At 39.4% G+C, this 24,621-nt stretch overlaps 1 protein-coding gene across 2 annotated transcripts in view; it reads left to right on the plus strand.

The window, feature by feature from the left end:
• Window positions 1-24,621, plus strand: part of MEIS1 (Meis homeobox 1) — a 134,844-nt gene that overhangs the window by 12,749 nt on the left and 97,474 nt on the right. For both annotated transcript variants that reach the window (XM_032352295.1, XM_032352294.1), the window contains exon 7: window positions 16,818-16,929. In XM_032352295.1, the coding sequence (XP_032208186.1) occupies window positions 16,818-16,929 (112 nt within the window). The remainder of the gene's footprint in view (window positions 1-16,817; window positions 16,930-24,621) is intronic.

Below are 24,621 nucleotides of genomic sequence, written 5' to 3' on the forward strand. Positions count from 1 at the left end.
CATTATATCAGTTTCAGGTATAGAGTATAGTGACTCGGAAGTTTCATATATTAGTCAGTGCTCATCAAGATAAGTGTACTCTTCATCTGATTGGCTTTTAGCGTGTATCTGTGTGAATTTCAGACTAGGTATGTATTGATTCCTAATAGGGGCACTTAAAAAACATTTTAGGAAAAGAAAGTGAAGAGTATATGCAGATGGATTGAGATCAGTTACACTGTTAAATGTCTGTAAGTCTAAACGCTAATACTACAAAAGTTATTTCCTTTTCATAGTGCATCTCTCTGTCTCTGTCTCTCTCTCAAGTGGAAGTCCCCAGTGCAAGTTCCATGGTTAATGGAAAGCAATGATACTAATACTACTTTGTACAAAGCAAAGCCATAACAGTAACTATTGTTCAGTGATTTAACTAGCTCTGCAGCAATAGGTCACTCAAATAGCAATCCCTCTCCTACCAGAATGACTCCATTGCTCACGATTTGGAAATATATAGAGTGGTTTTGTGCACTGTTGCTATTGGTCCTAACTTAGAGACTTTTATTAGAAAACGTGGAGAAGCTTACATAGTAGAGGAAGATGAGTAGAAGGAAGAAAAAAAAGGAGTAACATATGGGCACTGCTTTCAGAAAAGTAATAGATATCATGCTATAATTGCCCAACTTTGAAAATAAACAAATTTTAAATCATTATATTTTCAAGCCCTTGTATGTTTAAATGTTAAAATGTTTGGCATCGTCCGAAAGATTTAAAACACAGCTGTTGTGGGGCGAGGGAAGGAAAATTATGCAGAAAAAAACTCCATACTCTTAAAAACAAAGACTGTTTGTGGCCCCACAGTAGAAACGGGCTTATTAAGGTCAAGCAGATAGGCTAAAATATTGACACGAGGCTTACTGTAGTAAAACTAGCATACCTTCCCTCGTAGGTAGACTGGGAGAAACTGTAAAGAATTCATAATAAGTTATATTAAGATACTTGTCATAAATATTGTCAACATGAATTCAATTGAAGTCTTTTTGTATTGGTGATGTTATGCTTTTCATTGCAATAACAATATTTTCTTATGAAATGTAAATATGTCAAACAAATGTGAAATGCTTAAGTTTTAATAAATGATCATTTAATCATCAAACAACCCAAGTATGTATACAGAAACTTTTAAAGGAAAGTCGGCATACTGCCAAATTCCTATAGAGACTAGCAGGGAAGTGATCAAAAAATGAACACAAAATAAGACTTCCTGTAAGAAGGTCTATAATTCAACATTATTTGACTCCACCGTCAGGGAAATAGTTGAAGGATAGTAAACTGATACCATTCTCATTCATTTTTGTTACACAGTCTTAAACGATTGCACTAGTAGCGATTTACATGGCCTTTTTTGGATTATGAGATCTGTCATATGTGTATCAAAGTATTACTTGAATTTACGTTATAATTGAAACAAAATTTTTTGTCATTTCTCCTGACTGCAAGAATTTAATTTAATATTTAAAAATTTCATCAAAACTATGGGGAAGTACTCTTTTATAGATAAAGAAATAAAAATAAAATACATGTGACTCTGTATCTGATAGTTGTACAGATGTCAGGCTTAAAGGTTTGCAGAATCACAAGTAAAACAACCCCGGTGTAAATCATGTACAGCTTGGTTTTCTTACTCAGGAGGACCCATCGGCATATAAGACCTGTTTTAAAAGTTAGAGTCTAAAACATAAAACACTCTTCCAATTTGAATTTTAATAATAATTAATAATAATTCCAAAATTTGCCTTTTGGGGATCCAGTAAAAGTTTGGCGATTTTGCTATCTTTAATATTTGTGAATAAACCTTATACGCATAAAATCAATTTTGAAAAATTCGAGCAGATGAGTGTGTGTAAAAAAAAAAAAAAAAACGGACGTTCTCACTGTATCCTTAATTAAAAGTGCCATGATTTCGGGGGTATAGGAATTTACAAGAGCTTTTTGGAGTCTTAAAACAGCCTCTCCAGGGGCGCCTGGGTGGCTCAGTGGGTTAAGCCACTGCCTTCGGCTCGGGTCATGATCTCAGGGTCCTGGGATCGAGTCCCATGTCGGGCTCTCTGCTCAGCAGGGGGCCTGTTTCTCTGCCTGCCTCTCTGCCTACTTGTGATCTCTGTCAAATAAATAAATAAAATCTTTTAAAAAAAAAAAAGATTTTAAAAAACAGCCTCTCCAGGAAGTATACCTTCATTGGGCAAATTGCTGGATTTCCCACACTTGTAAATTTGACATTTTAATAAATGGCACAAGAGGATACCACTGGAAATAAACAAGAATATAGTCATTTAAAAATTTGTCACTAGAATCCAATTTCAATCAATTTAATGCATTCATGTGTGCAGAATTAAAGCAATTGGCAACACTTTGCTAGACTCTTTCTGAACACTTTTTTTCCTCCAAATAGCATTTCTTAATCTAGGAAATATATTTTTGTTAAAGGAAAATACAAGAGTGCAAATCTTTTGAAATTGTTTTATATTTCTGGGCTTCTTGGTTAAGAATTCCTAAAACTAACTAAAACGTACCATTAAAATTTTTCTCTGATGGAAAAAAACTCAATTCTGCATTTACTGAATTATGTACCTGTTGTTCATTGGCATCGTGAGTAAATACAGTTAAATACAAAATATAGCCTGAACTAAGTCATGAACTGTCTTTAAGATATGTAATAATCCTGCTATCACTTTTCCATGGCATATGTACCACTGTGTATGCCATAAACTAATGGAGGATAAATAAATTGTGAAAATAAATTCTATATTACTTATAATCCTCCAAAATACATTTCTATAATTGATTCTCCCATTGGTACTTTTCATGACTCTATTTACAGTTAATAGGATTTATAATCATGAGGTAAAGAACCTTGAGTGTGAAATGTTATGGTTCTTTAAAAAAACTTAAATGAAATAATAGTTTTCCTCAGAAAGGAATTGCTGCCACTATTAATAAGTTTACTAAGTAATGCTCTTAAAATCACCATGACTTTTTGCAAGTTTACCAAGTTCAAGCAACATTCTTAGTCTTGCTACTTTTTTTCATTTTGAAACAATACAAAGTCTTAAATTTTACCCTGGATTTAAACATATGTTATTTGGACTCATATAGAAGATCATGGTTGGTGGGAAATTAACATTTTGAGGGATAGTAGAATGATTCCCCGACAACACATAATGTGGAATTAATTGTTGCTGATGAATTCCCATTTCTCTAGATTTTCCCCTCATACTTTACAACACCACATGGTAGCTTCTTTATCATTAGTTGTAAATATCTGGGCTGGTGGTTATTATTTAGCAAAGCAACACTCTGGTTCTTTCTTTCTAATCACTTCTTTTCCACTGTTTGGTAAACCTCCTAGGCCTGAGATTTGAACTTGAACTAGTTTGCTAGGTCTCATTTCCCTATTTGAGCACCTTGTGGGCTATTACCCACACGTGGGTTTATTTTCCTGCAAAGATGAAAAATGTTACTCACTTTAGAGCAGGAATGAGTAGAGACCAAAGTCATCAAATGCTCCCAGCCTGTGCTTTACAATTAGGAGCAAAACTGAAAACTGTTGTTCTTGTTTGCCTTCCCTAGGGCTCTGAATGCTTGATATAAAGATTCATATCAGCCCTTTTGTGTTCTTCCTCTTAAGGCCTAAATGTTTATTTTCAGTGACTGTATTCTTAACGGATAGTCCATATTTGTTCCCAGACCTCCACGATTTGCATTTTATTCTGCATTTGCATTCACACTGTGTCCCCTAGAAACTCTTTAAAGTGAAGTGTGTTTATGACTATTATGAAACTCTGGAAAATGAAGTTTGTAATGAAATCGACACAGTCATCAAAAGGACAATGAAGGGAGCAATTTGATGTAAACCCAGAGTTTTCTTATGCCATCCCAACTTGAAAAAGGGTTATCTCCCTTTTTAAAAAAAATATTAGAAGCTGAATGAATCAGAATTTCTTTGACAATAAAACTCCTCCTAATGTCTCCATAACTATTTGGATGTGTTCTCGAACATTAACTTAATTTGATAGACAAGCTATAATTAACTGTGACCTATAGTGTTTTCTGTTATTCAGACAGTATTCCTTAGCGATTTGAAAACTTAATTTCCAACTAAATGGTGTACAATGTCTGACGTTCTAAAGGCCTACTTACACCATTTACAAGAAGTGGAAATAGTTTGTGTCTCTGGGGCTTCAAAGGGAGATTCTTTGAGGGTGAGGACTAACAATTTTTACAATGTAAAATCCTAGCAAACTAACTAGCGCAGGTGGACTTTGGGAGGATTTTGTTTTGTTTTGTTTTGTTTTTAAGGTAGCCTTCCTTTCTGTTCACTGCAACGTTAAACATTATTCACAGGGGTGAAAAAATAAAACCACCGTGTTTCATGAGACAAAAACGCATACATGACATTTTAAGTTCAGTTATTTTATTGATCATAAAAAGCAGTAGTGTAGAGAGAGAATTAAAATTGCAGCAAATAGGTAAGCTGCTGCAATCAGAATAGAAACTTTAGCAGTAAAATTAAATCGGGTATTTTGGGTTCTGCTGAAACATTGACTTGCAAGTCCCCGCCGGATCTGAAATCCTTTTAAAACCCGCATTTCAGAATATTTAGTGTAAGAACTTTGTGGTAATTCCCCATTGAACATTACTTTCATTTGAAATTGTTCATTCATAAGAGACTCCGTCTCCTGAGTAGCCACCCTGCCCTTCACTCTTGAACAGTTCAGATAAATGTATTATTTATTTACAGTCTATTGTATACATTATTTATGGGAAATATGCTATAACTGTGCAGAGCATATGGAATTTATCTTTGAGACATATGGGTGGTATCTGTACCCAAAGTGGCATAACCCTCAGTAGATAACAAGGTTACCCTCAGTGTGCAGATAAGTATCCTCTCTTAGAGCCTCATTATGTGTTTGTATGTCATAATTCTAGATGCAAATGCAGTTTTCTGTTTTCTTTTTAATTGTCATAGTTTTCTTGGCTCTAGCTTCTGCCAAAGGGAATCAGGAACTTTACATGTCCAGGTGGTCTTGGTGATGAATTCAGATGTTGGAGGACAAAAACAAGATATCGAGGAGCAGAACATTAACCCCTTCCTTTCTTTCAGTTTGCTTCTTTGTCCTTTACTGTGTTTCCCATTTTCTGAAGAATATTGGCCGTGGAATTTTAATGCTAGTTGTGTATTTGGTGGCTCGGCCTATTGTTTCACCACATTTGGGTTTTTGTTAGCCGTATTTGAGAACAAAATCACCAAGAAAAATATCAGACTCCTTGTGTCCTGCACTTCCTTGTGCAGAATAATGGAGACATCTAGGCTGTGCTTATTCCGTGCATTACAAGTGTATTGTTGGTGTTCGAGTATTTTCTATTCTGATAATTATTCAAAGCCAGTAACAATCTGCATTTGAGGGAGTATAAACATTTTTATTCTGGAATTTGGAATTTGCAGCAACTCAATTTGATTTTCCAAATTACCCTGGCATTTCAATTAGATGCATTGTTCTTCACTCTTCTGTTTCGACATTCTGAAGGTTTGCTTGCCACCCTAATAGTGAGTTGTTTGAGTGTTTAATATTTATTGAGGGCATGTAAAGAACGTGCCAATAGAGAAAGAGGAGAATAAAACATTAAGAAATCAATTATGGGGCTTTTCTTCACTTGGAGTATAATTCCAATACTCCACATACTCGATAACTGCTAAAATAGTATGAACAGCCCCAGAATAATAGCTTTGCATATGGCTGAAGAATGGCATTCCCATGAACTGGAATCCCTTGAAAAGTGAACCAACAGTAAAACTCAAGACTCCTGCTTCTTGAGTTCACAGCCACCTACATTGGTCTCTCAGTTAAGTGACTTGAAATGTAGAGAACTTGGCCATTCTAAGAATCAGAAATGTAAATGAAATTTCAGAATGCCTTGAGAAAGGCCTTTCTGATGATTTCACCCAAGATAAATAATGAAGGAAAGGGAGAGAGAGAGCTCGCTCAAGGATTAAAAAATCCTTGAAGAATGACAGATTCTTTGAAAATACAATTTGGCTGAAAATATAAAAAGCTGGAAGTGCTTCTGAAAAAAAACCACAGGGAAATTGGAGAATATCCTCTAGCTAATTGTTAGTGGAAATCAGTGGTATATGTAAATTTCCATGGTTCTTTTGTTCAAAGTATAATGCTATAAGGAAAAAACAAAAACAAAAACAAGAGTACATCTTGGCTGAATTGTTTTCTTCTTCTTCTTGTGTCAAAATTGTGGACTTTCTGATTTGAGAGTTTAGAGGTAGAAAAGAGTTCAGAAACACTTGAGAAAGAACAATTAAGTGTACTGATTGTAATTTTTAGTTACACCACCTCTCAGGCTGGGAGTGTTTCACTAAGATATATATAATTTAGAGCCAGAGCACTGGTATTTGACTCTAGGCTTTTCTGGGAGAGGATAAGGCACTGCTCTAGCCATGAGCCTCAGTGTCATTATTTATAACACAGGGATAAGGAACCCATCATATGGAGTTACTGTGACAACTAAATATGAATGAATGTAGAGTGTTTAAAACCGGAAACCTTAAATAAACAGCATATTAAATGATGCTTTATCCCCTTCTATTCTGCCCAACCTTCAGCAGCACAAGTTTGACTGGGGGAGGGAAGATAGGATGGTTGTTAATGAGGTGCTATTCTATAGACCATTTTATAATCATAGAGCTTAAGGAAAATGTCTTTTTAATTCTTATTAGGTGGGGTCACTATTATTCTGATATCCTCATAGTGTAAAAGGAGACTGGACACTCAGTTGTGTCCTGAAATAGTACTAAAAATCACTACAGATGCGCTTTCAGGTTCAACCTCAAGTAAGTTACAGGCAGATCTGGAGCTACGTACTTTTCTCCACATTTCTGAATGCAAATGCTTCATAGTTAGTGACCAGTTGCTTACAAGGGCTTATTACCTTCTCATGCTAAGGATACAATGTTTCTGCATTATCGGGATGTTCTCTTTGCTAGGATGGTTGCCTGGAAAATTTGTGGTTTGAAGTTGTTTAATATAAGACACTTTTGCGTTTATTTTATCATAATTTGTTTGCAGAATGAGGAGCACTGAATACTGAGTTTCAAATGTAAAATAAAACATTAGGAAGCAAGCAGTCTTACAAAAGCGATTTTATAACATCAGGTAATACTGGCATATAATTTACAGATTCTTCAGTCACTCCTAAATAGAAACTATAGAAAATAATCTGAATTTCAGCAGAAAGCTCTCAGAATATAAATAAGGAGTATGGTTTGAAATATTTACATACAAATATTTGGAGATACAGTGGTGCCAGTTGGATTAGAGTGTTTGTTTGTTTAAACGTTTTAATTCTGAATTACAGTTCACAGATATTTCAGGAGTAGAAGTATATAGAATCATTAGTCATTTAATATAAGGGTTTACTTTTATTAATTGCGTGCCAGCCAGAATACAATGGCACAGGAAAAAGAGAGATTATTGAAACATAAATAAGTATTTCCACTAAGATTCCTAGTGTAATAAGGCTTTATTGTCTCTTCCGTTCATGAGATTTTTCTCCACAACAAACTGCTTAGTAGAATTTGAACATTCAGGGCACCCAAATAATTTCTAAATTATTCATCAACTTTCTAGTTATGAGGTTTGGGTAAAACTGCTTGTTATCCCTTGGTAGTAGTTTCCCGTTGGTACTAATTATTCTTTCCCCATGTCATTGTTGGAGTGTACCTGCCCTGTGTGAGAATCTATGTTATCTTCTGAGATCACGGTGGGGTCACCAAGAAATGCTTTGGTTCTTGATGTAGACACATTGGGCCACAGGTATCAGTGCTGTGTGGATTTCATGAGGAAAGCTTTCGGAATATTTTGGGTGGTGTTTTATATCTGTAGAGTTTTTCCTTAGCCTTACCAATTTCATTTTTAATGTCATGGATGAATTAATTCCACTCTGCAGGTCCGTAATAACCTGAGAGTGTCAGAGTTGAGTCCTAAAAGATACCAGGCTGTGAAAGTCAGATCTTAAGGAGCAAGGGGAAAGTGACCCAGTGTGGTGGGTCTGGCCTCTTAACGCCACCGCCTTCACACCTGCTACAGCGGCCAGCCCTGGGGCCTAGGAAGGGGAGCTAGGCATGGACATTGGCAAGAGAGCAGGCAAGATATTTAAGGGCTGGTAGATTTTTAAAGCTGCATCTCACTGCCAAACTGCTTTAAATTTCATCACAACCTAATTAAAGAATTAAAGTAGTTCCTTTCCACGTTCTTTGGCCTTCTTCCACATGCACACGACATGTGTAGGTTGCTGTGTGCATGGGAGTGTGGTGCGTGCACGGGAGTGTGAACTGGCGCATCTCCCCATGCTTGAACCTAAGGCTTCAGGGATTCCTGGAGCTTGTACAGTCACCTGATACAAAACTTCTCATTTAAAGATGAAATTACTCCTTGGAGAATTTTCACCAAAGGCAAAAAAGCACAAAAATTCTTCTCCTCCTCTCTACATGCCTCATTACACAGAGATAGAGGATTCAGTGTTTGAAAAATTATCATTTTTGTAGGTTTTATTTGTGGTATGTGAGAAGTGGAAAATCTAGAACTCAATTTAACAGACGCTGTCTCTGCCTTCACAAACTAGCTGCCACTCCCATTGTACAATCGTAGATACCTAAATATATATGTATTATATATAATACCTTTAAATAAATATATATATTTAAAGCAATACATTAGAGTTGCTAAGTTTTAGGAAGTTTTCAGAAATCTGCCTTATTGGGTGGTGAGTTAGACACCCTATGTTGTGTGTGACGATACCAGCTGGCTCCGACGTGGTGAGCACCGTAACTAAGGGATAATTGCATAATCATTGAGATGTGTTTCTAGATTAAAAGTTCGCAATGGCAAGGATGGTAGGGCTGGAAGAGGAAGTGTGGTGTCTTGGTGAGGACCATGGATTCTGAGTGGGGATGCTGGATTTCCACTGTCTCATAATTTACCATCTGCCCTGAGTCACCAAAATTACCCATCAGGCCTCTGTTAAGTGGGATATTGATAAGCACATTTTATTGCAGCATTAGAAAGGGGCTCAAAGAGGACCCTGGCAGGCCTACAGACTTGGCGAAGGAGAAGGCGTGGGGGCGGGGAGAGGGAAGGAAATGAGAAAAAGGAGGAGAGTTGAAGGAGAAAGTCGGAAGAAGTGTGTGAGGGAGATAATCCTGTGGAGAGTGGGCCTCCCTGCAGCTGGTGTAGGCCACCCTGAGGGACACCTCAGGCCACCACCAGTCTTCACCCAGCGTGACACTTGCCTCCTCAACTTTATCATCTTTCAGCAGGATTGAGTGTGGACTTAGAAGAGGTTTTACTAGCACACCATTCCCAAGCACTTTTTAAGGTGGCCCTTGAATCCACAGTCTGTGTGTGCACTCAGTATTAATCTGTGAGTTTCTGGTATTTAAAACTATCGAAAAGCTTAAAGGGTAAGAGGACAGTTTTACTGTGTTAAAACAAAATGCACTGCCCAAACTCGTCATGTTGAAATGAATTTGCTTAATGATTTCCAGGGATTTCTTTTTTTTTGAAATGTGTGTAAAGAATTTTACACTTTTAATCTGAATGACCTGAATTTGAAGTTGGGGAGACATAGCCTCCAAGAAGTGTGTTCTAAGAAGAACAGGGTTTACCCAGGGCTCTAGCAAAGTGTGGGTGCTGTCTGATGGTTCATTGACTTGAATGCTTATACTGTATATTTGGGTAATCTGGCAGATGCAAACGGGGCCACCAAGATTTTTAAATAAGGCTTTTCGCCTATCAGACTTTAAATAACTCATAAATAAAGAAATCCTAGTACTTCCAATTTCTCAACTTCAAGTACTCCCTGGTAAACATGTATCCCTCTTTATAGCAGTACTCGGACCCCTTCTCTCTTCCTCTCTCTGTGTATGCCTCTCTCTCTGGCCCCTTTTTCTCCCATAGCTTGTTGATTGGGAGACATATAAAGCATCATTTCCACTGAAGTCCTATGCCTTTAAGGGTCCTGAGAGACACTGTTGAGACAGAAGTGCAACGTCTAGGGGAGGGGACTGGCCATGGGTGTGTGACGGTGGCCGTCAGCAGCCCTGTCTGCCGTGGCTCAGGGACAAGGGCAGGCCCTTGAGTGTGAATGTTTGTACAGACCCTGCAGGTGTGGGAATGTGAGCATGTGTGCATAGGAATATCGTGCACGTTGGTGAGTTCCCCATGTGGCCTGGCGACTCCCCTGGTCTGGAGGGACTGCGTTGTTCACGCTGGGAGACAAGCCAGCTCTTTCAGGCCACTAGAGATCATTTGCTAAAGAGACCCCGGTGGTTTGAAAAAGTAAATGTACTTCCCAAAAAGGAAACCACCTATGGATAGGTGCAGACCAACCTCACGTTTTGAACCCTGTGATTATTTCATCAATTTCTACATAGCTGTTGGCTGACCTCTTCAGTCTCAAGATCACCACACTCTGATTTATCTACCTTTTTGAATGGGACTGGTAGGGTAGAAATTTTGAAGAATAAAACCCACTATTTTTCGGTCTGTGGAAAAAAATGATTCTAACATCATGCTGACGTGATGAATGACTGAGTGAGAAAATATGTCAAAGTGCTATGTATACTGTAAAGTGATTTATAAATATTAGGCATCAAATTAAACCTGATGGGGTGGGGAGGAGCAAACCACCTGTAAAATCATGTTATCTGAAGGTGAAAATAAGATCAGTGTGCATTCCCTGAGCACACACCAGCTGGGAGATAGCCCAAGGCATACCAAACTGTACACCAAGTCAGCTCAGGTTAGCTATTCTTTCCAGAAGGTCTGTAAACTGAGCACACCTGTATGTAGATATTTCAGGTTTGACTGGGTCAACCTATGTTGTTACATTACAAACTTTAGTAGCTGTCATTTATTGAGTGCTTACTGCATGCCTGGAAATAGACATATGTTATGCCTACAGAGGATTATTGTTATTTTTTCATTGAAATGTGATTGGCAAAGGAGTCTTTTTTGGTCCCCATTTATGGATTAGGATATCAAGAGTTAGAGAGGATGTGACTTGTCTAAAACCATGTAAATGGTGCAGCCAGATTTGAAGTTGGGATATGGCTACTTCAAATTTCCTTTCTTTTGACTGTGTTATACTGCAACTGAGTATTTATATATATAAGTAAATATATACAAATAAAAATTTAACAATATATATTATATAAAAAGATTTTACATATATTATATAATATATATGTTTATATATAACTTATATAACTATTTATATTTAAAGATTTTATTTCTTTGAGGGGGAAGGGGCAGAATGAAAGGGAGAGAGAGAATCTCAAGCAGATTTCACATGGAACAGGGAGCCCAGCACAGGACTCAATCTTACAACCCTGAGATCCTGACCTGAGCCAAAATTGAGTTGGACGCTTAACCAACTGAGATATATATATATATATGTATTTATGGTGGTGTGTGTTTGTGTGAATGCAAGTATATGAGATGTTTCTGAATTATACAAACCTTTTTTCAGATGTTTTATGATATTTAATATCGGAGATCACAGTATCAAATGACAGTTTAATACAGGAGCCTTCTACGTATCACTTAAGTTATTCATTTGTTCATTCAGAAATATATTTGTATTTACTGTGTTACAGACACTTTCTTGGGATGGAGGGCATACAGATGAATAAAATATAGTTCGGGACTTAAAAACATTTATAGTGTAGAATTCTACAGGTCACCACAAAACAATATGGAAATGAAATGATAGACGTGTTCATGAGGTGCTTTGTGTACACCCTGGGGGAAGAGTGTGTGTGTGTGTGTGTGTGTGTGCGTGTGTGCGCGCACATGTGTATCAGGGAAGGCTTTTTGGGGGAGATGTTATCTGAGCTGTAACTTAATTAACAAGTGGGAAGTAATTAGGGGCTAGGGCTGGGGCTAGGGTGGGGAGTGGTAGCGGGAGGGGATGACAGTTGGCTTGGAGGGACAGGCAGAATGTATCTTTCAGAAATCACATGCTGGAGCACTAGAAACAGGTTGAGGAATGGTCCCCAGGGGGTGGATTATGAGGGCTTACTCTATGAGGGCTAAGGACCCCAGATGTAGTGTTCTGTAGGCAGTAGGGTGCTATTCATTCATTCATTCAACAAACATTTCCTGAGTGCCAACCAAGTACTGGGCACTGAACTTGATAGGCAGGATGCAACGGCAAGCAAGAGTGACCAGTTCTGTCCTCAACTCTAGTGAGATTGAACTGGGAAGTGATATGACTCAACTCTTTAAAGCTGGGAGGGCCTGAATAAGACCAGCAATCACTAAGGTAAAAAATGAGGGATTGATTTGTGAATGACTTAGGGGTAAAAATGAACAAGACTTGTTGACTGATTGGATGTCTGGGGGAGGGGGATAGGTGTCATGGATGGTCCTCCATGGAGAGATGGGGTTATACCTACTGGGATTAATAACAAAGAAGAGTAAATAGGATGTTGGTCGGGAGATAAAGAATTTAGCTTTGGACTTGTTGAGTGAAGTGAACGTCTTTTCATGGAGAGGGTTTAGCAGATAGTTGGGCATACATGTCTAAAAACCAAAGAAGAGATCCAGAAATGCAAATTTTGTGGCATATGGGTGAGACCTCGAATTATGGTAGTGGAAGGAATTGTCTAATGAAAACATGAAAAGTGATATGAAGACCAGAAATTATGGCCCAAATTAAGGCATAGATGGTAAAGGGATGGAAAAGATGGAGAGAGGAAAGGTTACCAACAGATGACTTCATTCAGGAGGAAGGGTAGTTGGGGAAGTTGCAGTTCATCTCTTGGACTATTGGTGGGCAGTAAAGGATGAATGATTCAGGTTAGTTCCCTAAGCCTTGACTGAGAACAGAGTATGCACCATACATTGTGCTGAGCCAAGAAAGGGAAGATCCAGATACTATCCTTGCCCTAGAGGAGCCTGTGGTCAAGGAGGTCATGGCCTCTATTTGACTACCAGATAGCACTATAATTGCCTTATAAATAAAAAATACCACTCGGTGAATCTTAGCATGGCATCATTTAAAAAAAAAAAAAAACAACCCTTATTTCCAAGCATTCTTGAGAAATGATAGAAGGCATGGGGGTGTTCAACCTGTTGAAGAGAGAAAGCACGGGGAGAATCATATGCTTGCACCACATATTTAAAATGGCTGTCTTTTGGGGCTCCACAACTAGACAAAGTATGAGTAGAAATTAGAAGGAAATGAAACTAGTTTGTATGCTATATGTTTATATAGTGACCAAGAACTTCCTGACGGAGTAAAGCTTCTCACTGGCTGCCTCCATTTATGACAAAAGAAATGATGTCTGGAGGACCCCTGGGTCTCAGTGTCAGGTTAAAGTGTTGACTCTGCGATCTTGAAGGTCTCTCCAGCCCTGGCTTTTCCATCTAACCCTGTGAGTGTCTCCTAGAGTGGTGGTTCTCAGTCTTTTAAAGAATCACATACCCCTTTGACAATCTGATGAAAAGTTATGGACATTCTCTCCAGGGGAAAAAAAATGCAAGTATGCTCATAAATACAATTATTACTAAAACAAGACCCCCCCAACCCACCCCAAAGTCTTTAGGAGGTCTCTGGACTTCAGGTTAGGACCTCTTGTCCTAATAGGTTTCTAATAGATGGGAACATAGGTATGACTTACTCTGAAATTACATACATTGAAGAAAAATGCCTCTTTGGGACTTAATTCAGAACCATGACTATGGTTTGCTATACGTCTAATGCAATGCATCATTGATTTTATCCTGTCAGCCTTACTTTACAAGTGGCCCCAAGCAACTCACAACTTCACAGATATATGTACATAATCGTATGCACATATTTTATTTTAAAAATAATAATGATGCTGTTTGGTGTAACCACAGAGAGTCACAGAGATATGTTATTGTAACTGAGATTCTTGGGTAGTTGGAATTTGGGGGAGTTCTTTCTGATTAGGGCTGTCTTACATATTTATGCCAGAAGAGTTCATGAGCTATTTCTGATACTTAGACTTGAATCATGCTTAATGAACTGAACTAAACATAATTCTTGTTCTGTTTTGGTAACCTTGTGGATTTCTCCTAATGCTCAGTTTTGTATGACTATACCATTCTTGAAATGCTAATACCCAAAATGCTAATTCAAGAGAGGACCACAAAAGTTAGATTTCATTTCAGAGAAGGGCATTCAGTATTCACAGGCCTCTCTGGAAAAGCAAGGCAGCGAGAAGAGTGATATTAGGTGGAAAATATTGGCTCCTACCTTTGGTGAACACACAAATTTAAACATATAGGTTGCACAAAATTTGGATAAACTGAGGTGGAATCCAACATTTCTTGCATGAATGCCTGTATAATGTGGCGATAGCTGTGAGAAAAGAGGAGCCCGGCATCTAAGACCCAACACAATGAAAATGCAATGAATCGGAATGCCTCACAGATCATAGCGGAATCAGAATTTCCAGCAAGGAAAATCTTTTCATGGTGAATTAAGTGGTGGATGAAGAAAAATGGTGATGAAAAAAGGTAGGCACAGATCACAAACACCGGGCTCAGGGCTCGCTGCTGAAGATTGAAGAACCTTAGCTAAAGCTATGCAGAATAGAAGGTGGAAAATTGAATTTACTAAACAATTAAGCATTGAATTAATCTACATCCTGCACAGTAGAAAAGTGGGGGAGGGAGCAGAGCAGAGCTGAATAAATCAGTGGAGCTCATTAAAAGATAGTGAATATATCAGGTCTGTTGTAGCATGAAGGAGGACAGTTTCCTGTATAACATGGAATAATTCTTGGGTTCTAAGTCACCTTTCTGGAGTCCTAGTCTTAATCAGATTAACAAACATGCTTCTGATGAGGTTATTCTGTTGCTCTGTATTTTAGCTTGTTATCGGTAGCTTTTCTATTAATTACGAGTCAGATCACCAGTCAACAATAGTAGTGAGGGACAACATAAATAAAATGAGAGAGCCCAGGAGATGTCACTCGCAGGATCTCATGCATCCTGAAACTCCCACGGGTTCCTGCAGCCTCCCACATGCCTTGCCGGTCTTTTGTTCAATTACAGTTAATGCAATACTTTGCCATTTTCTCCTTCTAATTATATTTTCAAGTGGGATTTGTAGCACATAGAAAAACATCCTTTTACATGTCGAGGCACCGGGGTTTTGTGCCTGGCATTGTCTGTCCCCTGGGTGCTGTACCATTCTTTCTGCAGAGCTCTGAATAAACAAGTCCCCCTTTTAGAGCTGCAGTTGTACAAACTGAAAATTTATGCATTAACTGTTTGCATTCTGAGCATGTGTTCGAGATTACGTCTTCTAGCATTCTCCTGACATGCTGCAGAATGCGTGTTTGTCAAAAGCTCCCCTCTCACGGCGCTCCTACCTTTCAATCCCAGCATCAGCGGATCAATTAGCACCATTTTGGAGAATATGCATAATGGTTGAGCCGGACACACAAGTGGTGGCTCTTTCTGCGACTCTGCTTCATTCTGGGGGGCCACGTTAGTCTTCTGGCCAAGGTTGTAGAGCCGGTGGCAGGCAGTCATCCTCTTCAGGAACGTGGACTCTTCCCTTTGATTGGTACGCAGCACGCCTGGGCTCTTCCCCTTTCTTTCTCTGGGTGTCACAGACATTTTGACCCCTCAGCCTTTCTTATCTTCTCGGGGACACGGAAATACTTCTCGAGACAGAAGCGAAGAGCACTCTGATTTCGCTAGGCACATTCAAAGCGTTGGGAGGGTCAGTAGACTTTACTACTACGCAGCCATGAACGGGGACAGCCTGGGATTGAGACGAGGTGGGCATACTTTACACACAAGATCATCCTGCCTTGCCACTAATAATCTTGGAGACAAACACCACTTCCCAGCCAAGGACCAGCTTTCTCTTCTGCATCATTCCTACCGTGCGGGATGACCAGTGACTCATAGGACTGTTTTTGAAAGCTAGCACTAAAAGCTAATTAAAATCTTTTCTGGTGATAAAGGGAGATTTGGGAGAAGTGTTGCCATGATTGTTTTCCCCAAGAATTTAATTTACTGCCAATTTTTCCTATCTGAATGTTACTTTCAAATGCACCCAGTGATAAGAAGCAACATCTGTTTTCCGTTCAATAGTACAAGAAGGCTCGGCATGGGGCTGAGTGTACACAGTCCATGTGAATCTATTGTTATTCTCATTCCTTTTTTGTCCCTGTGCCTGGTCCATTTGCCGTGTACCATCCGGCAAACAGCTGACACATACTAGCTATTATGGACCCCGGCCTAATTGTGAGTCTTAAAAGCTCTGCCATGTTTGTCTTCCAGGATGAATCAGAGGCCTCTGTAAACCGCAGTGTTAGAGACCACTGCTCTCATTTTGCATTTTCAGAACAGGAGCAGACTGTCGTGCCAGAGGGTCTGTTGACGTTAAAAATATAGTCAGAATCAAGTGGCAGCACTCCTCCCCCAACCCCCACCCCCACTTCTTTGCCTGGAACGTTTTTGTTTTCCTTGGTAATAAAGCATACAATTACTTATAGAATAACTATTTGTAGATATTATTTTAGCTCAGAGGCAGAAACTGGCCAATTTTAAATGTGCCAACGTCGCTCCGAGATGGCGCCGTTTGTGGAAGGGAACGGGAAAGGTGGCTTGGCCGTCTGGCCTAGGCTTCCCTGACTTCGTTACTATATGATGGGATCCCACTGGACCAGTGTTAACAGACCACTCTATTTGGATTTCTGATCTGTGCCCCCACAGCCCTCTTGGAACAGAGATCACGATGACACAGCATCGACGCGTTCGGGAGGAACCCCGGGCCCTTCCAGCGGCGGCCACACATCGCACAGTGGGGATAACAGCAGTGAGCAAGGTAGGAGAGGCGTTCTCATTCTCTCGTGCTACTCGTTTCATTGTTAAGGGTTGAAAAATCAGAAATGTCTAGTTAGTTCCTATTAATCCAGTTTCTCCTAGAACATAAGCCCCTTAGCGTAGGGGAATCAGCTTCTCTTGTTTGTTTCTCCAGACCCTTTCTTCTTTTGTGCCACCCCAGCTGCCTAACTGGCCATCACCTGCTCACCTCCAGAAAACAGGGTCGGTGAATTGACTGGGGGCAAGATTAGAGGAGATTAGAAGTTCAAGTGTGTGTAAAGAGCATGCCCACTTTTACCCTGAGATACAAATAAAAAAGTATTTTTATTACCTGCCCTTAGAGGCTTCTCAAGAGATCATGAAGAAACATCTTTCACGATTCCAAGTCAGTGATGTCTTCAGATGCTTAGAAGGCCGTAGCCTTTTGGGAACCCACACTGGGCTTCCCTCTCCACTGGGTTGAGGCTGTTTTTTTCCGCATTTGCTTATCCGAATCTCTTAAGTGCTTGACTTCATTGCAAAGTCAGACTACAGGGAATTAGGGAGAAATGAAAAGAAGCCAGATCCATTTAGCTCGTACTGTTCCTTGAATGCACATACCTGTGTGTATACTTGGGTGTCCATGGCTATGCACGTCTGACTGTGACTAGTAGGAAAGAAAGCTTTAACATGTAGTTCATCTTCAGCGAAAAGGCGAATGAGTATTCAGATGTCTTGTCCTGCCTTTGGTGAGACCCACTGCAGAGGAATTTTGTGTTCAGTTAGCACAACCAAAGCTTAAGAGCGTATTCTCTATTTGAAAATAAAAAGACGGCTTTATTGAAGTTGACTCTGAGCCCACAGTAGGTGCATACTTTAAAATCCGGTGTGATGATGGTGTGCCGCTAGACAACAAAAGAATTTTGTTTTCTCACATACATTGGGCTGGACCAATTAGATTTGCAAAGTCTAAAATGAATTTGATATCATTAATTGGAAAACAAAACCAGGAAATTTTTTTTTTTTTTTAAGGCACGTGTATGCTACTTGGACTGGGAATAACTTCTACACATAGAATTTTAAGCATCTGAGATATTTTATTGTTCAAAGGAAAGTTGCTGACTTCACCACAACTCTGAGTGTAGTAAAAAATGGAGCCCACGATAGTAAATGCGTTGAGAGCTGAGGCAGAAACATGTAACCTCTGACCTCTGACTTTTACTGGAAACTGATACGCAGCATAAATCCACGGGGCCTTTTCTCTTTCAAGTGTGTGTATGTATGTGTGATGGTGTTGCTGCTCCCAGGGCTAGAACTAAGGTGATGTCGGCACTTTCAATAGGAAGCCCTATTTTCAGCTTCTTCCATGAGTTTCCAAAAAGGTGGAAAGGGGATCTAAATTCTTCTTCCTGTACTCCAAAATTGCTACACGAGGTCATAGCCTCTTGTTTTATCTGTTTGTTTCTTTTTCTTTTTTGTTTCTTGCTTTAAAAATATATATATATTATCTATCACCTAGGAACAGGCAGGTAGCTTAGCTGCTGCTTTGATGGCTTGCGAACTGCTGAAACAGACTTGAATGTAAAATTGTAGCATATATGCTTTCTCAAACATAATCTGATGAAAGGATTTTGAGAGGCCAAAGGCCCTGTCCCAGTTCTTCCCCTGTGACATGTCATAACAGGGAATTAGGAATTTTGCATGTTTCCTTTTCCTTCAACAAGTGTTATCCAAAGGCCAATTTAATAAGGAATTTGATGGTAATCTGGAGACATGTCTCTTTCATAGTACCTGAGTTTTCTAATTACATTATTTCTCTTTTGTACTTTTCATATAAGATCACCACCTATTCTGCTTTTTTTAAAAAAAAAAAAAAAAAGAATTTTCCCATATCATCTGAATGAGCTCTGTTGAGCCTTCCTAAAACAATCCTGGCCTCATTTGACAGAAGAGGAAAATAAGGTATGGGACCTTATTTGGTCCCATATTGGTATTGGGACCAATATTCCCACTTCAGGGGAAGAAATAAAGGAAAGAAAAAAAAGAGGAATGGGGTATCTGACTGTCTCAGTCAGTAGAGTACATGACTCCTGATCTTGGGGTTGTGAGTTCAAGCCCCATATTGGGTGTAGAGATGACTTAAAGGAAAATCTTTTAAAAAATTACAAAAAGAGGGATAGAAGGAAGCACATAGAAAAGCACAGATCAGGGCTGAGGGATGGGCTCTTTATTAATAATATAGTTTATAGACAAGATGATGTGCATTAACTAAACTTACTGAGCTGATCATTTTGCAAGATAGGTAAGTCATTATGCTCTATACCTTGAATTCTGGATGTCAGTTACACATGGATAAATCTGAAATAAAGACAGTTTTTAATTTAATTTTAACAATTTTCAATTTTAAGTAATATAATTTGTATTTATACTAAAAATTCATTATAAGAACTTCTTGCTTGTTTCACTTTCAAAAATTACACAGCAAAGTCTTACTCATTTGGTTTTTTGAGGTGGTGCAAAGCCTAAATGAATGGAAACTCTTGGTTGCATTTAATTACATAAAAATATCTTCAATTAAAAAAAAAAATCTTCAACTCAATGTTTCCAAATAATGAACTTAAGGGAGCCATTTTTATAACTAGTTAAGAACATTGCATTGTCCTGAGAGCTTTGGGGTGGTCTTGGGCAGCATCAGACCCCAAATTTCAGTTTCCTGATTATTTGTCTAAGATTCTTGTCCTCATGCTCTCTTTCTTGGCTCTCCACTGAGGAATCAAGCCAGTGACTCCCACTGTGATCCAAAAGAAGCCTTCTGTGTAGACTTCCCCCCACCCAGCCCCCACCCAACACCTTGAGAGCCAGGGTGCAGGAGGCCCTCCTGTGGTCTTACCTGCCCTTCTCTGTGGCTTCTTCTCCTGGGCGGTGTGTTTTCTCTCTGGCTAAATGCAGAATGATGCCTGCAAGTGCTGCCGCCACTACATCTGTGCATTTCCATGCCAACCATGACCCTCCTAAACCTTTTTTCATCCCTGAGACCTGTGGAGCTGGGTCTTTGTGCAGCCTTCAGATTAACTGTGCACAGTGGCTTTTCCATGTTTGCCCTGCCTGCCTTTTCTGGCAGCCATAGATATGTAAGCTGTGCCAGCATTTGGCCCGTAATGCATGTCCTAAATAGTTATTTACACAGTTTGAGTCCATTTTAGTCAACTGGGTAAATAACAGCCCTCTTCAAAAGATTTATAAATCCATAAATATGTCTTTATACATACCCAATAGACAGAAATAACTCAATCTGTCAAGAACATATCCAAAGAGGTGTTTCCCCCACAGACAGGAGTAATACATATTTTAAAACTTTCTCTACTGTATTATTTGTACTGTGTTTCTTTTTCCTCATTCCTTTTCATTTTTCACCACTTCATTATGGCACCTGTGGTACAAAAAAAAAACCAAAAAGACAAAAACAAAAAAAAACAAACACAACAACAACAAAAAAACAAAAAACAGAAAAGAAATCCCCAGGCTTGCCTCTGTTACCTTATCTGCGCATGACGTAGGCATTAGGCAGGCTATATCTTCATTTGGACTTTCAAAGTTTAAAAAAAAAAAAAAGTCATTCAGGAAATTTGTAATATTCTGACAGATTTCAAAATACAGTGACAATTCCTAGTGAGGCTTCAAGCAATTTGGGGGATTTTGAGTGCCTGATGACTTGCCAAATTAGCGGCTGTTGTGGTTGATGGAATAGTTTTAGTCCAAATTTTTATCTAAGCATAAAAATATAAAACAGAAAATCCAATGCTGGGCATTCTAAAAAGAGTACATGCAAGATACATAATTAAGAAGATGCTAAAGACTATTATTCTTCAGGGATTTGATGTTTATTTATGATTTACATAATACGCCTTTCCCCCCAACTCAAACCGTTTATCATGGTAACTTTTCTGATGGCCTCTACTTTCATTTAATATGAACACTTGTGGCCGTTTGCAGGAAAGTGAGTCTTTGACAGTGAAGCTCCTTTAAGCTGGCATTGAAAAGGAAGGCCCCACGCCTGTCTTTGGTTGGGGGTTCTGGTGATGTTGCTCTGACATTGATTCTGGGTACTCCTTTGCTTCCTCAGAGCACTGCCGAAGCTACGACATTGGATCCTGATTTTATCCTTGTCTCTTATTTGCCCCTTTCCCATTCCAGAAGAGAAAAATGTAAGCTCAGAAATACTGAAGTAACGGTCAGAGTCAACTCCAGGATCTTGTCTCTTGGCTTTGCTTCGTGACCCCGTTAGGATGGGCTGTTTTCACGACCCCAGGCGGGGTCTCACACATAAGATGAGGGGCATATTGGCAGACGCATGACTCCTTCCTCTGTCTTTTTTCTCCTACCATGTGCCGCTGCCCTACTGACCAGAACCAGGGTCTCCTCTAGGAAGCATGTGGCTTGGAGCAGGAGAACACCAAGCACATTTGGTGTCTCTCTCCACCGTATTTGGACTCTTTCCCAGGAGGGCTGCCATAGTCACCCTATAACTCACAAGCAGCTTTGGTTATGACTGACCATGGTTTGCATTTGGACATGTCTTCCTTTTTTTTTTTTTTTTTTTGTTCAACGTCAAGAGAGAGGAGTATATGCTAGCAATAAAATAACATAATAACATGTTAAGGGCTGTCTGTCAGTGTAGGTATTTCCAACCCTTACTTGGTAAAAGAGATGGCAAAGGTTCAGAGAGGCTAGGAGACTTGCCCAAAGTCATATACAGGTTGGTAGTAGAGTCAGGACCCAAACCCATACAGTGTGACTCTAGGGCCCATGCTCCTGAGGCCTGTGTCCTCTGGTGCTTTCGTGTGAAGAGGAATGGAAAACAGATCGTTGATGAACCCTCTTTCTCTTACCAAGTTGAGGCCTCTTTCAACAGTGTCTGTACCAGGCCTGGCCCTGTCTCCATAATGGTGGCGGAGCTGGTAATGGGCCAGAGTCAGTGTTAGCCTCAGGGGGGGTTATACTCTGCTGGGGTGTTAAGTAGAATGAGAGATTCACAGAGAAATGTGATGATTGATATAATTAATTTGTATTATGTATTAAGAGCCTATACCATTTCGCTCATTCACAGATTTATTGAATTGAAACTAGGAGCATACAAAACAAATAAGGACATTTCTCTTGCAGAGCATTCCCCATTTAAAGCTCATCTCATTTTCCTCTTTTGTGAGAAAAAAGAGAAAGTATTATTTCTAAGTTGAAATTTGATATAAAACATCTCAACTTGAAAGGGCTTTAATGATTGCTGAAACCTCTAAAACCCACTTCTGAACTTCTCCTTTTGGGGGGCAGGACTCAGTTCAACAATAGTATCTTTGCTCCTACTTAAAAATAAAAAAAAAAAAGCAAAACCAGCATGTTTCTTTAAGGAGGAATAATTGAAAAGTACTGCTATTTCTTTATAAATGTGTGATAGTTGCAATGCCTCCCAGTGTACCCCGGCACCCCCCCCACTCCAGCTTTTGTATGAGTTCAGGCAACCTACAGGCAGAAGGCAATCCCATTTATTATTGAAGGGAATCCGAAGGCAGTTGTTTCAGGCTTGGGAGACCAGCAGGCAGAGCTGGCTGGGAGGGGGCGGGGAGCAGGGAGAGGGGCAGCGGGGAAGGGCCACATTACGTTCCAGATGACTAAGCAACGATTTATATACCAGCTTGCCTTTTTACATGAAGAAGAAAAGTAATAACAGCCCAAACCCGGGCATTTGAAACAGTCAGCTGTCCGATGAATAATGGGATAGGTGGGAAGGAGCGCTCTGATTGGATGTCTTAATGAGCACATTTCTCGCAGAGTTTGGGCCGCAGTTCCCCTTGACCTTTGCCCTTTATTGACCAAACTGACACTTCATTTTTCACATACTTCCAATTATGGCTCGGCTTAAGTGTTGCCCTCCCTCCTTTATTTCTTTCCTATGGACAACTTGAGAGTGGTTGAGGCCACAGAAGATATTTTCATTTGAAAAACTACCGTAGCAACTCAGGTTTGGGATGTAATCTGTAATCTGCAGTTTTTCAGATGAAAACACAAAGTGAACGCTGCTTGTTTAGAAACAGTTTTCTTTGCCTTTTTTTTTTTTTAATCCCAACTGATTTTTAAAACAGTGTTTATAAGAACCTCAGAACCCTGTGAATCAAAAAAAAAAAAGTTTGTTTGGGTTTTTTTCATTCCATTTGTCTGCTGGTCAGGATAACTTGAATGATCTCTATTTGTTCACACTTACTTGTTAAGTCTTACACTTCTGCGGGGACTTCTTGTATTTCAGTGGTGCCCTAATGCTTTTTGACTAATACACTTCGGAGAGAAAAGTAAAATATAATTGTGACTGCAGGCCTTCACCCTTAGACCACTGCAGCCTCGTGTGTTACTTTAGTCACACTTCATGTTGGGCTGCAGATTAAAGAGTGGCCTTTGCGCGCAGTGGCAGGCAGAAGAGGAAAATGATTTCCTGATGGGAAAAGTCAGGTGTAAAAAAGAAAGGGGAAGTTATTATACTCAGCAAATCCCTGTTATCAAAAGGTTCATATCATTAACTTATCAAACACGTTGAACAAGATGGATAGACAGAGAACTGTTTTTCCGGAACAACCTATGCTGTATATTCAACCTTTCCTTTTATTGACTCATCAAATGTGAGTAACTGTTTTCTGTTACCCATTCTCTTGACTTCTAGCATCATGAAAGCAGGTCATCTCTAAACAAAGAAAAATAACTTTGTCATCTAAAGAGCAGTCACTGTATATTTAGGGGACATGCACTTGGCCATGAGTGTTTTCACAGAGACTGCATCTTCTGACTATTAGGTGACATCGCTGGGAAGCTGGAAGTCAGTGTTTTCCCTCTTAAGCGACTGAAAAATGCCTCTGAAATTATTTACTCCCAAATATATTTCCCTCCGACACAGAAGTATTTGTTCCAAAAGTGCATGAGGTGTTCCCTACTTTATTATGTAGCCCTCTGGCATATCCATGGCATAATTTTACTATAATATGGTAATAAAAGAATATGTAAAAGGCAGACAAAGGTTCTGTCTTTTTCTGTAAGGTGACCTCTGTTACCAAGTAACTGCTTTACTTATGAGCTTATTAAAAACTCAAAAAATGAGCTTTTCATACTTCATAGGCATTGATGTGAAAATGAGCTGTCCTGTGAGTAGTTTTCTTGATCATTTTTAGAACAATTGATTAGCCAAAGAGCTCCTGTCATTAGTTGACATTGACTGATAGCAATTTGTCACAAGCTCTGAAGGTCAGCTAGACAGTTGGAGTTTCAGCCTGCCTTTGATTGACCTTTACTGATTCCATCCTCATGTGATTGGCTTTGAATAGGTATGACCCTCGATCAGAAGAGACAAGGCATTTGTCACCAGGGTCATTTCTTATATTTTCTGTTGATTGCTCATTTTTATTTATGTGTGAACTCACGGTCTGGATATCTTGTCAAATTTATACTCTAATTTTTGACATGTAAAAGCCGTGATCCTTGTTAACCATGGCCTTAAAACCACAATTCTGTCTTCTCCATGGTTTGTGGTGTGAGAGTAGACTCCGTGAGTCGTTAGACTTGGCTGCTGGCACTAGGCATAGTCACCTGTGTGGACACCTGAGTTTTGTGGCATGGGGTGGATGCGTGCATGCCATGTGGAGTTTTGTTGTTGTCGCTGCTGTGGTTGTCTTTGAAG

This window comes from Mustela erminea, chromosome 7 (assembly GCF_009829155.1).
Source record: "Mustela erminea isolate mMusErm1 chromosome 7, mMusErm1.Pri, whole genome shotgun sequence".
Lineage (NCBI taxonomy): Eukaryota > Metazoa > Chordata > Mammalia > Carnivora > Mustelidae > Mustela > Mustela erminea.